The following is a 13,698-nucleotide window of genomic DNA, read 5'->3' as shown; positions in this document are numbered from 1 at the left end:
TCAGTTTCCCCCTCTGTAAAATGAGGAAGTTAGACTAGATGGCCTTGGAGATCCCTTTTGGCTTAGAAGCTATGGAACTAAGAAATGTGGGTTGGGGTGACAGCGTCAGCTCCTTCGAGTTGAGCTGATAGATGCTTGCTTAGGTAGTCTGAGGGGCTGATGGGAAGGACAGAGTTAAAGCTGAGGTAAGGACGGGTCACAGGCCAGGACAGGGCAAAGGCAGAAACAGAGACTGGGATTTTTCAGTTCTGAAGACCGTAGATAGATTTAAAGCTGGCAGGGCCCTCAGAGGCCAACTAGTCCAACCCCCTCATTTTACAGAAGAAGAAACTGAGGCCCAGGGAGGGGAAGGGACTTGTCCAAGGTCACACAGGTATGAAGGGACAGACCCCTTATTTGAATCCTTACTCTCTGACTTTTAAACCCAGTATTCTTCCCACTACATCCCTCACTCTTTCCTTCCTAGCTCTGGAAGTGGTAAAGAGGGCGAAAGTCCCAGGGGACGGGTTATGCCGCAGCAATTGGCTTTTCATTGGTTTTTCTGTATTGAAATCATACATTCCCAGTGTTTAATAATAGGAACAATTATTGCAGCCAACTGTGATCATAACATCCCCTCCAGACGCTGAATTTGTTCAGCAAATGTCACGTCCATAATTATGTGATTTTCATGCATCAACACAAAATACCCAGCGCTGTCTAATAGATCGTTGGACGGCATTATTTTTTTTGAGATTTTAAAAAGGATTGATGAGGAGGAAAAATGCATGAATGTATTATTTTTGTACAAAAATCTCTGTCATAAATGATCCAAAATACTAACATAGGGCCACTCGGCATTTTGATTTGAAATGAGTGTTTGAAAACAATAGGTTTCGTTACAAATGTTTTTCAGATTTTTCTGGATTAACTTCAGAACATGTAACACACCTTTGACATGTGAACCATATACTCCTGTATACTGTATTTGGATAGGGGCTAGAGGTGCGTATGTGTATGAGGGAACTTGTGTAGTGTGACTGCCATGGGCTCCTGTCTTCCCACCAGAGGTCTCTCTCTCTTCTCTTTCCAGATGGAAATCAAGCCAAATCTCTATTTGGTTCATGAGGGGGATAAAGGTCACAAAGTTCCTTTCCTTTCTTTCCCTTTTTCCTTTCCCTTTCCCTTTCCCTTTCCCTTTCCCTTTCCCTTTCCTTTTCCCTTTCCCTCTCCTCTCCTCTCCTGACATGGGAGAAAGGCTGTGCAATGGCAAAGAGGCAGGAGATGAGTATGTCTCTCGTTCTGGTGACCTGGATGGGAACAGAGTATGTTGAGGAGATTAATATGAAATAATAATACCACCAGCAATAATAACCAGCATTTATATAGTGCTTTTTTACAAATGGTATTTCATTTTAACCTCATGACAACTCTGGAAGGTAGGTGCTATTATTATCTTAATTTTACAGATGAGGAAACTGAGGCAGACAGAGTCTATGTGACTTGTCCAGTGTCAGACAGCTAAGGAAGTATCTGAGGCTAAACTCAGGTTTTCCTGACTCCAAACCTGGTGATCTATCTACTACGTCACCTAGCTAGAAAGGTCAGTGGAAGCCACATTGTAGATTATTAAATCACCAAGTCTGTTCATCCCTTTCTCCCTCACTGGTCTCATTATCGGCTTACCTCTTGTTTTCTTAGTGAACACAGTTACTGTCTAGAACAGGGGTGGGGATTCAGATTCAGTCAAAGGACTGCTCTTGAGGACCCAGGGGGCCACATGTGGCCTCGAGGCCACAGGTTTCCCAGCCCTAGAAGCTTTTGGAAAGGCAAGTCCAAAGGTGTTGGGAAAGGATTTTAGACTCATACAAATAGCATTAGGTAAAAAGGCTCACCTGTGTGCGTATTCAGATAGATTTGCATCTAAAGATGCCTCCTGGCTTGCCTGACTGCCTTCCCATGGTCCTGATGCCACATTCAGGTCATGTCTGAAGTTGCTGCACACTGGATCCCAATAACCTCCCCTTGGTGGAGTCCTTTGTTTCTGTAGCTATAGGGAGTAAGCTTCCACTGGTGCCCTTTAACCCCAATCTTCGGAATAAGAGAATGTGGAACTAAATGCACTCTCTGAGCCATTCATTGAGCTCTGGCTAGTCGGCTATTCAAACTGCTGCCTTCCTGAGAAGAGAGGTTTCCTTCAAAGTGTATCTGACCATCAGAGGGTTGGCCTTCCAGAGCTGATAATTGTTCACGAGCCTGCAATGGGTTTTTTCCTCTTAACTAAAGTGTGAGGGAGAGCAACAGTGTGTTGAATCCAGAGTTTAGAAGACCAGGGTTCAAATCTTGCCTCTGACACTTATTAACTGCATGTCCATGTGCACAAGTACTTAACCCCTCTGAGCCTGGGGCACCTGTTTAAGACTCTAAGATATAGGTGAGACAGGACCTGCATTGAGAAAATCTCAGCTAGCCTCAGCTTAAGGCAACTCCATTGCAGCCTAAAATTTGTCAATGCCTCTGGTTTTGGTATATTATATTTCAGCCAGTTTCCCATATCCTTTTTTAAATTATTTACAATAGTTTTAATGATTCTTTCTTTGAAAAATTCCATATGCTCTTTGCTTTTCCACTATAGGAATTGGGGGGAGGATGGCAGGAGACAGAGGGCAAGCGTGAGGGGATACAAGACCTGGGAGTGTTGTGGACAAGGATTCTAGCTTTAGTGTCAGTATGGAGAATGGCAGCCTGTGTCTGGAGTAAGAGGACCCAGGATTAAATCCTACACATATCATCTTGGACAAGTAACCGTTCTCCTAGCCTCACCTTTAAGATGAGGGCATCGAACTAAATCAGTCAATCAAGCAACAAATACTATTAAGCTCCTACTCTGTGCCAGGCACTGTGCCAAGCCCAGAGGATATAGGGACAGAGGATGAAACAATCTCTGCTTGCAAAGTACTTACATTCTAATGGGGGAGACAACAGGTACACATAAAAATATATGCTGCATAAATATAAAACTGTGCAGCTAGGTGGCATAGTGGCTAGAGTGTAGTTCCTAGAGTCAGGAAGACTTCTTTGTGAGTTCAGATCCAGACTCAGACACTTCCTAGCTGTGTGATCCTGGGCAAGTCACTTTGCCCTGTTTGCCTCAGTTTCCTCATCTGTAAAATGAGCTGGAGAAGGAAATGACAAACTGATCCAGTGCCTTTGCCAAGAAAACCCCAAGTGGGATCACCAAGAGTTGGACAGGACTGAAATGACTGAACAACAAATATAAAGTTAATTTCTGTCACACACACACACACACACACATATACACACACAAATACACAGTGGTTAAATACCAGGTAGTTTAGAAGGGAGGGCACTAGCAGTTGGGGAGGGATCAGGAAAGGCTTCATGCAAAGACATTTAAAGGGAGAGAGGGTCTCTATGAGGCAGAGGGAAGGAGGGAATGCATCCAAGGCACTGAGCCCAACGATTCCAGAGAACGTAAGCTCATTTAGGGCAGGGATGTGGTGCGATGGAAAGAGTCACAGGACTGGATTTTATATCCTGTCTCTTCCTCTGCCTCTTACTATCTGTGTGACCTTGGACAAGGCCCTTCCCCTGCCTGGCCCTCAGTTTCCCCTTCTGTAAAATGAGGGGCTTTGACTGGATGGCCTCTGAGGTTCTTTCCAGTTCTAGATCTAGGAACCTATGAGAACCCTGGACAGATCACTTCCCCTCCATGAGTCTCACTCAGTTTCCTCATCTGGAAATGTTGGACTAGCTGGACTCTAAGGTTCCTTCCAATTCTGCAATTATGGGCCTATAACCATTTCACTTTTGTCTCCCTGTCCTCAGCACCTACTGCCGTGCCTGACTCATAGTAGGCACCTAGAACGTTTATTGATTTATTGTAGAACTGTTCTATGAACGTTATTTTAAGTTGATAACAACGATAAATTGGCCAATATTTGTAGTTTCTACAAGATAGACATTATGGTCAATGGCTGGTGAAAAGACTTATTTAGAGAGAAAGAGCCATAAAAGAAAGGGGAAGCTAGTCTAAATACTGATATGCCTTATTTTAAGAAAACTCAATGGGCTTTTTTGTCTTGTTAACAAAACAGATAAACTTGCCAGGTAACGGTTCATATTTCGACTCCTTACTTTACAAAAGGAGTCGCTACAGAAAATTTCCCTAGGAAATTTAAAAATATTGTTTGAGTTCAGAAATTCAATTTATTCTGCAGGAAAAGAAGGCTGGATTTGGAGTTAAAGGATCTGAGTTCAAATTCCCACTCTGCCACTGGGTGAACTTGGGCAAGTCACTTCAGCATTCTCTGCCTCAGTTTCCTCATCTGTAAAATAAGAGGAGATGGCCTCTGAGGTCCCTTTTATTTCTACTCTAAATGTAGGATCTTAACCTGGGGTCTATGGACCCCCAAGGGGTCTGTGAAGTTGGATAGAGAAAAGCACATTTTTATATTCACTAACTTCTAATTGAAATTCAGCATTTTCTTCAATAATGAATGTAGATCTACTTAAATGTAGGATTCAGATATGCGAATTTTGGGGGAACATTTCTGTTTTGTCGAATGAGGCACAGCAGAGAGACCTGTTGATTCAACAGGGCTTGGGTTTGGGGGTAACAGAAATGTGGTTTTTATTCTTCCTATAAGGAGCAAACTTCAGGAGTGATTTGTGACTAAGACATGATAGAAAAGAAAAATTAAAGCACAATACACTATGAAAGTCACGGAAGAAAATTTGGAATTCTTTCTAAGTTCATCAGCTAATTCCAAATGAGAGGTCCCTCTTTTGACAAGCAGAAACTCTGAATGTCCAGAAATTGCCAGCGTTATGTTCAAAGTAGTTCCTAGGACCATAGACTTAGAACCAGAAAAGACCCTAGAGATTGTTAAGTCCCAGAGGTAAAATTAGGGTAGGGTGACTGTGGTTTTGTCCCAAGGTGTCGACTTTAGAGGGAGCTGACAACATCTGCTGGCTTTCCAAGGCATAGAAACAAAAAGCACCTGGTGACCAAGAATAATTAATTAAAATAGGAAGCTATTGTACTAGCCATGATGTCAACCAACATTTGTTAAGTATCTATGATTATGGCAGGCACCTAGTTGACTGCTTGGGTGAACTCTACTCCCACCATGTTCTCTTAAATCAGGGTGTATCTCCTAAGAGCATAGGCTCATGGATCTAAAGCAAGAAGGGATTTTGGAGGCCATCTATCCTAGTCCTCTATCCTAGTCCTCTCATCTTACAGCAGAAGATCCTGAGGCCCAGAGACGTTGTGATTTGCCCAACGTCACACAGATAGTAAATAGCAGACCTGGGATTTGAACCTAGGCCTTCTGTCTCCAAATTCAGTGATCTTTTCATGGGGACATGTTGCCTCTCTATGGAAACAACTTGTTGTGCTTTCCCCAGTCAGACAGATTCCTAGTTATGGATCTGTTGAGTTTAGCACCCTCCCTTCCACCATTGAAGTGACTTGTCCAACCAAGGTCACACAAATAGTGATGTGACAGAATTGAGATTCAGACCTACTACCTCTCCACCATGCTGCTTTTCCAGACTTGAAAGGTGTTCCTAGCCTTGGTTGTCAAACCAACATTGTCCATCATCTCGCCCCCTCCCCCACTATGGGGAGCCATGGGTTGGCCTCCTCATCCACTGGACTGCTTCTGGAGTTAGATGAGGCCTTTCCTCACAACAGGCCAGATACTCTCTGTTTCATGCTTGGAAAGGATGGTTTTAAGTTACTTTCTATGCCATAGCCAGACCTAAACTTACTTGATCTGGCTATAAAAGTTGTCCTGTTGAAACATATTGAGCTTGTTAGCTGCAGTACTCCCCAGCCTACACACACATACAGGCCTGGATGGCAGTTTGGATCATATACTCAAACATTTCAGACCAAGAAATATGTGCTAATGGGTTCTAGAAATGTGATAATGAGATAAAAGGAGCTTTCTAGTTAGATTCGGAGCCGCTAATTAAATTCCCATTGACAAGTCAGCACTTTTGGAAATGCACCTATTGGTTAGATAACCTTAATTAAATTCACACATTTTGCCAATACTGTATGGTTGGCCTTAAAACACGGAAGACAAAAGTTGAAGCTGGGGGTGGGGAAGGCAAGGTGGTGGGAGACTCCCCCCTTCCGGCTAAACTAGAAGAGTTTTGGTTTTCTAAGGAGCTAATTGGCTCCAATTTGAGACATTTCAGGGCCCAGTTCTTTCTCCTCAATCCCCATGGCTGAGTGCTGAAGGGTGGTTTTAAATTATGACCTACGTGGAGGCCATAAAGTATTTCAGTACATATGTCTCAGAGGAGATGTTGGGGGGGAAGAAATAGGCAGGCCCGGTAGCCACTCTGCTCGGGTCGCTATGTGAAAAACCCCTGGGTACACTGGCAAAGAATTAGGACCTGCTGTTGGTGATCCTGCTCCAAGTTAGTTCATAAATATGTCAAAAGCGAGGGAAAATGTAATTTGGAGATGAAATATCTGTGCTTGCCTTGGAAACCAAAAAGGATTTATTTCTTGATCTCCAAGCACAGGGCTGATTTCTGTTGTAGCAGGGGAGTCTGAGCAGGAATTGCAAGCTTGGAGTTGACAAGAGAGGCAGGGTGGTACAGTGGTAAGAGCCCTGACTTTGAAGTTGGAAGGCCTGGCTTCTGACCTCATCACTCAACAGAAACTGCCCCCCTTTCCAAAGTTACTGGTGATTCTTTCACTGCCAGATGGGATGGCTTCTTCTCATTCCTCATCCTTTATGACTGTTCTGCAGCCTTGGAATCTGTGACTCACCCTTTTTTCTTGATACTCTTTCTTCTTTAGGTTTTCATGACACTGCTGTCTCCTGGATCTCCTCCTACCTGGCTGACTGCTCCTTCTCAGTGTCCTTGGCTGGATCTTCCAGGTTAGGACCACTCACCATAAGGGGTCTCCAAGGCTCTGCCTGCCAAGGGCTCTCTTCTCTTCTCCTTCTATACCAGGGATTCTTAACTTGGGGTCCATGGACCCCAAGTTGGAAGAGAGAAAGTTGGAGAGAGAAAGACGCATTCTGACATTCACTAACTTCTAATTGAAATTCACCATTTTCTTCAATCATGGATGTAGGCAATGAACTTTATTCTGACTTGTGATTCAAAGGCTTCGACAGACTGCCAGAGGGATATATAATACAAAAAAGGTGAAAAACTTGTGCTCCATACTACTTCTCTTCGTGATCTCATTAGCTTCCATGGCTTCAGTTACCATCTCAGATGACTCCCAGATCTACATATCTAACCCTGTTCTCTCTCCTGAGCTCCAGTGTGGTATCACCCTCTACTTCTAGGCATCTCCAAATGGAGGTTCCATAGACATCTCAAACTTGACATGTCCAAAACAGAGCTCATTATCTTCTCCCCTTTCCACACCCTCTCCTCTTTCAGACTTTTCTATTTCTGGTGACGATACTACCATCCTCCCAGTCACCCAGGCTCACACTTTGGTATGATACTCTTCACTCTCTCTCACTCCCCCCTAGCCAATCTATTGTAAAATCTTATTGTTTCTACCTTTGTTTTCAAAAAAACATGTTCCCTTCTTTCTTCTTACACAACTACCATGCTGGTGAAAGTTCTTATCACCTCTCACCTGATCTATTATAATAGCCTACTTTTTTTAAATTTTGTTTTTCAATGAATGAAAATCCACCTTCCCTCTCTTCCACCCTCTTTCCCCCATTAAAAAAGAAAGAAAAACAAAACCCTGGTAACAAATATGCATAGTGAAGCAAAAGAAATCCCCACACTGGCCATGTTAAAAAAAATGTCTGAATTAGCACCTGGAGTCAATCGCCTCTCTGTGTGAAGGGAGGAAACATGTTTCACCATGAGTCCTCTGGAATCATGGTTGGTCTTTGAGTTGATCAGAGTTCTTAAGGTCTTTCAGATGTTTTCGCTATTGTATAAATTGTTCTCCTGGCTCTGCTTACTTGATTCCACATCAGCTCATACAAGCTTCCCAGGCTTCTCAGAAACTGCCCCTTTCATCATTTCTTACACAACAATAGTATTCCAGCCAGTCAAGCCAGTCAACAAGCATTTATTAAATACCTACTACACACCAGGAACTATGCTAAGCATTGGGGATACAAAGAAAGACAAAAGACAGCCCCTGTTCTCAAGGAGAAACAACATGCAAACAACTGTGTACAAACAAGATACAGACAGGACAAACTGGAGATAACCAACAGGGAAAAGGCACTAGCATTAAGGGGGACTGGGAGAGGCTTCTTGTAGAATGTGGAATTTTAGCTGGGACTTGGGGGAAGCTAGGAGGTGGAGGAGGGAAGGAGGGCATTGCAGGCTTGGGGGACGGCCAGTGAAAAAAACACCCAGAGTTAGGAGACTGTCTTGTCTGAGCAAGCCATTGTCATTGGTTCACCGAGTATGGGGTGGGGTTGGGGTTCTAAGGTGTAAGAGGAGTGGAAAGATTCACATTCATTGATCATGATTTGTTCAGCTATCCCCCAACTGATGGGCACCCCCTTTCTTTCCAGTTCTTTGCCATCACAAAAAGAGCAGCTCTATATCTTTTGGTACCTATAGGTCCCTTTCCTCTTCCTTCCATCTCTTTCGAGGTATAGACCTAATGGTAGTATTGCTGGGTCTGTGGGTGTACACAGTTTAGTAATTTGGGTGGGGCATAGTTCCAAATTGCTTTCCAGGCTGGCACTGGTCCTCTGCTCACTCTCTCTGCCTTAAGTCTCTCTCTACTTGAACCCATCTTTCACTTAGCTTTGTGGGAATTTACCATGGGAGGGATGGGGACTGCACCTGGGATTTTGTCATTGTCATTGCTGTTCATCCTTCCTTTTCCAAGAGGACCAATGACTGTCTTGACTTGTGCGTGGACTGGACTTACAGAAGGCAGAGCCGCACAAAGGTGTCAGCCTTGCTCTTCCAGAGTCATTGAAGTCCAGTGGTAGAACAAAAGTCAAGACACATGATTCTGCTGGTTGAGGGAACGCTTTCTACCAATGGTGGTCACCACTTTCTCTGTGGCTTATACTCTTAAACTTGTCCAGAGCACTGTGGGCTTGTGACTTGCACAGGGTCATACAGCCCGTATGTGTTAGAGACAGGATTTGAACTCAAATCAGTCAACGAGTATTTACTAAGCATTTACCATATGCTGAGCAGTGGGCAAAAGCAAAAACACATTCCTTCAAGTCTTCCTGGTGTCTAGGCCAGTTTTCGATGGATTCTGCTGTATCTCCTGTCATTTAACATGTAAACTGATAAGATGGTATGATAATTTGAGAAGAGAGAATGCTAATAATGGGGTGGGGGAGGCATCTTGTCAGAGAGAGGTGATGGACTGGAATGGCGCTTCTTAACACAGGCTCCATGAATTTGTTTTAAAAAATGTTTTGATAGCTATGGTTCACTATAATTGGTTTCCTTGGTAATCCTACATATTTTGTTTGATGCATTTAACATGATTCAAAGCGTATGCATCGCCAGTCAGACTGCCAAGGGGTCCAGGTTCTGAGCCCCTGCACTGTAGGTACAGAAGAGGGAAGCCATTCTAAGACATGACCAATGTGTTCTCTGTTTGGCTCCACTACACCTCTTTATTTACAGGGACGGGGTGGAAGTGGGTTACTGGGTAGTCATAGACCTGGGGTGGGAAAGAACATCAATAAAGCTTTTATAAGTGTGTAGAAGAAAAAAAAGTACAGAAGAGCAAATGAACCATGGTTATTACCTTGTTAAATTGAATATAGTATATATTAATTTAAATGTTTCAGATATACTCCATGATCTTTACATATTGAAATGATTTATGTCACAGTAAAAAAGAAAACTTGAAATTAAAACGTCTGTGTGTGTGTGTGTGTGTGTGTGTGTGTGTTTGTGTATGAGGGGACGTTAAGAAAGGTTTCCTGTAGGAGGTGCCACCTGGGCTGAGCCTAGAAGGGAGCTATAGATTTCAAAAGGCAAAGAGAGAGGATATTCCAGGCTTGAGAGACAGCTTGTACAGAGACAGTGGTGGGAGATGGTGTGGTATAAAGCAGGAAGTGCGCTAGTTTGGGCTGAAGCATGCTTGATAGGAAGGAACCTGCAAAATAACACTGGGAAGGTAGGCTGGAGCTCTACCTGGAGCTTGGCCAGGGATCCTGTTACCTTTCCCCCTCCCCCAAGGGAAGTTGGGCCTGGGATCAGCCTTACCGGACAGAAGGAGGGCAGGAACGGAAGAGAGAACCCCCAAAAGGCTCCACCCCCTGCTAGCCCGGGCTTCCGGTATACCCAGCACGCGGGTTTTCATCCAACACTTTCACTCGGGTAAGCTCTAACAACCCCGGCGTGTGCTTGTGCGCGTGCGCACTCCATCACTTACCTGCTGGCCCCTCCCCTTCTCTCACCCTCTCCTGCCCCATACTTCTAAGGGTCACCCGAAGAGAAGGGCCCAATGGACGCTCCCAGTGGCTGTTTTAGTCCGCTGGAGCCCGTCCTCTTGGGTTCCAATAGCCTGATTGGGCTCCTGGGCGGTGGGCAGAGCAGCCCCCTTGGTGCCACACCCTGTGCTCTTCCCTGATCTCCCGTTGTCACCAACTACCCATCCATCCCTCAAGGTTCGGTTTAAATACTCCTTTGGGAAGCCTACTGTGACCAAAGGCGGCCCCCCCTGCCGAATCACAGTCGTAGCAAAGGAACCTCCCCTCCACCCAGTCCCACCCATACTCGATGTCCTCTACAGCACCCCACCAAAAATGCTCATCCAGGATCTTTGGGAAGACCTCCAGTGATGAAGGTAAGCTCACTACCCATCAAAGTAGACCTTTCCACTTTGGGACAGCTCAAATGGTTAATGCCTCCTGCTAGGAGATACCCCTGGTCCTGGGAATAAGCTGGCGGAAGGACCTGATCTGGAAGAGGCTAAGTGACCCAGGCCTGCCCCTCCCATCCTTCTGGTGATGAAAATTATTCTATTGAAAACTGGTGAGAAGAATAAGCTTGCTTCTCAGTTCTCCCCCTTCCCCCTCTCCCCCACCCCCTAAAGAGCATGGCACTTGTCATCAGTGTCATCACTGATCTCGAAGACTGCCACCACCAGGTCTCTTGTCTTTGTTCTCCTTGGCTTTCTAAGTTGCCCGCTTCCTTCCTCCCTCACTGCAGGGGGGCCCCACCCCCACCCCCCAATTCCTCTTTCAGCCTTAACTTTACTCATCCCATGGAGCCCTTTCTTCCCAGCTGGAGATGTTAACAACCAAGTCCTCCCAAACCCTGCAGAAGCTGAAAAGAACTCAACTATCATGCTTTCCTTTTGCCCCTGTGGCTGGTTTCCCCTACCTCCTTTCATCCCTCCCCCCCCCAGATCCCCGGGTTTTATCCCCACTAGTCACAGAAACCAAACACAAGCTCTGCCTTAAGCCATTTTAATTCATTCCAAAGTAGGAAAGGGGAGAGGGAGGGTGGAGGGATAGTGATGGAGAGGAGATTGGGCTGGTGGCAGGCTTGTGCTGATTCTCACAGAATCCAGCCCAGAAGCAGGGTTAGGCTCAGCCCCGAGATGATGGTGGTGAAGCTTAGTGGAGCTTGCTTTGGGCCAGGAGGGCCAGCATTACAGAGGTTTCCATGGCAGCAGTAGGTGACGAAGCTGTAGGTGGCCCCCATGTAACTGATAGGCCATTCCCTGTTGCAGTGAGTGGCTTCTACGCATCCCCTGTTGACAATGTGGGTGAGGCCAGTGGCGGTACCTCGTCCATAGTAGCAGTCCTCTTCTTCCCCGCAGTACATGGGAGTGCCCACGCAGTTGCCCATATTGGTAAGGTCACAGTAATAGCAGTGCTTGGTCGCCACCATTGTGACGCAGGCTAAGGCCACAGTCAGGCACAAGGAGAGCGAAGATAGTGTGCCCATGGTCAGGATAGAAGATGGGTTGGGATGAGGAGTGAGTATGTGGCTCTTCTTGGCAGGTGGCCCTTCAGTTCAGTTCATGCCTCTGGCTCTGGTCTAAACCTTGCCCTTGTCAGGTGCCAAGGCACAGGCTAAAATCACTGTCCTTTTACTGGTCAAAATCAGTCTCTTCCTGAGCTGGTGAGGGTCTTCCGAAGTCTCTCTTCCCCCTGCCTGAAACAGGAAGGTTGGTTGAACTCTCCACTCCTAGCACTTCCCTAGGCCAGAGCTGCTTCTCCCAGCTCTCTTCCCTGGCCTTGGGAATGAAGAGATGCCAACTGTCCCTGGTTTTATACTGTAGAAGGGGAGTGATGTCACAGAGCTGCCCCTCCCCACCGTGTCAGAGGAAGCTCTATGAGGTCACTGGCTTTTACCCTGTCTCATACAGCCTTGGAAGAATGGTGGATTGCTCTTTTCCCCCCATTGAAGTCCCAATCACCCAGAACTGGGGGAAGAAGACACATTTTGGTGAGTTTACCATGCTTTATTTCCTCCTTCTGGCTTCTGCTTCTGCTGCTTTTCCCTCAGTTAATCTCATGTTTCCCTAGATTCCCTCATGAGTTGACCATCTCAATAGAGACAACCCTGCTGCCTGCCCACATCTCCACCCCACCTAGTGCCCTGCACATACAAGGTCCTTAAGAAATAGCTGTTGAGTTGAATTCTGTTCCTTTGGAAGAAGGTCCCTACCACATCTCAGCAATACCTAGGCTCTACTTGACTCCTTGCCTTAGGGTCTCTGGTGCCCCTGGCCCATTTTCCACATTCTGCATTTGTCCATAGCAGTGGGCTCCAGGCTTGTTTGATCAAGTACCTCCATCAGTAAAAAATGTTTGAGTGGATTATAAAATTTACCACCACCCCCAATTTTTTAAAAAGGTGAGACAAAAATGAAATAATATCTGAGTGTGGGGTTAGGGGAAAGACGATGTGATATAGCACAGTGCCTGGCACATAGTAGAAACTTAATACATGCTTATTGACTGAGTATGCCCCACATGGAGGCAGAACTCCTAATCATTGGCCATTGTCCCTTTGAGAGGCCTTTCGTGGACTCCCAGGGCTTCTGGATGGGGGTATGCTATTGGAGGGGGAGGAAAGGGGAATTTTCTCAGGGGCATCCATGTGGCTGCTGCTGTGGACACCTAGGTATTAATTGGGTTATAAAATCCCCGAGGGATAGATGCCCAGTTCAGACTGGACAAGGATTGGGAGCTTGTCTAGGGAAGGGGAGAGGCAGAGTAGGGAAGCGTTGGAAATAAGCCCTATGATTGGCTATTGCATGCAGTATAAGATTTGAGCCATCTTCCCATCCTCTGATTGATCCCATACACTCCTTGGGGTTTGGCTCTGGTGCCCTTTACGTCAGGCCTGGCTCCCACTTTTGAAACCACTGGTCTCTAGACGTGGGTCTTTACTGTTCCTCCTCTTCCTGTGCCTCATTGTCTAGTATTACGGAGCCTCTGCACTGGTGTTTTTCTTTGTAGCTCTTTCCTGCTATTCTCAGTGCCATCAGGTGAACTCAGGCAGCTTTCTTTCCCTCACCTCCTCTCCATTTTCAGCTAATAGCCCTCTTCACATACCCACAGAGCTGGAACTGGAAAGGAAACAAGTGAGTGTCTATTCCAACCCATACTCCCTTCCGACAACCCACACAAGTGGGCATCCAGCCTCTGCCTAAGGACTTCCAATGAGGGGAGCTCGGTCTCCCAGGGCTTTACTTCAGGGCAGCTCCTACCCAGTGATTTTCCCTTCTTT

General features: G+C 45.8%; 1 protein-coding gene across 1 annotated transcript; it reads right to left on the bottom strand.

The window, feature by feature from the left end:
* Positions 1 to 11,511: 11,511 nt before the first annotated feature.
* LOC118832605 (sperm acrosome membrane-associated protein 4-like) lies at positions 11,512 to 11,904 on the bottom strand. Its single transcript, XM_036739906.1, has one exon. It carries the CDS (start codon positions 11,902 to 11,904, stop codon positions 11,512 to 11,514), a length of 393 nt encoding a protein of 130 aa, XP_036595801.1.
* Positions 11,905 to 13,698: the final 1,794 nt, after the last annotated feature.

Source organism: Trichosurus vulpecula, chromosome X (genome assembly GCF_011100635.1).
Source record: "Trichosurus vulpecula isolate mTriVul1 chromosome X, mTriVul1.pri, whole genome shotgun sequence".
Lineage (NCBI taxonomy): Eukaryota > Metazoa > Chordata > Mammalia > Diprotodontia > Phalangeridae > Trichosurus > Trichosurus vulpecula.
Note: the sequence above shows the minus strand (reverse complement) of the source record. Positions and strands in the feature narration are given on the sequence as shown.

Bases quoted from the DNA above. Each gene is read 5' to 3' on its own strand.
- LOC118832605 (XM_036739906.1), bottom strand. From the start codon at position 11,904: ATGGGCACACTATCTTCGCTCTCCTTGTGCCTGACTGTGGCCTTAGCC.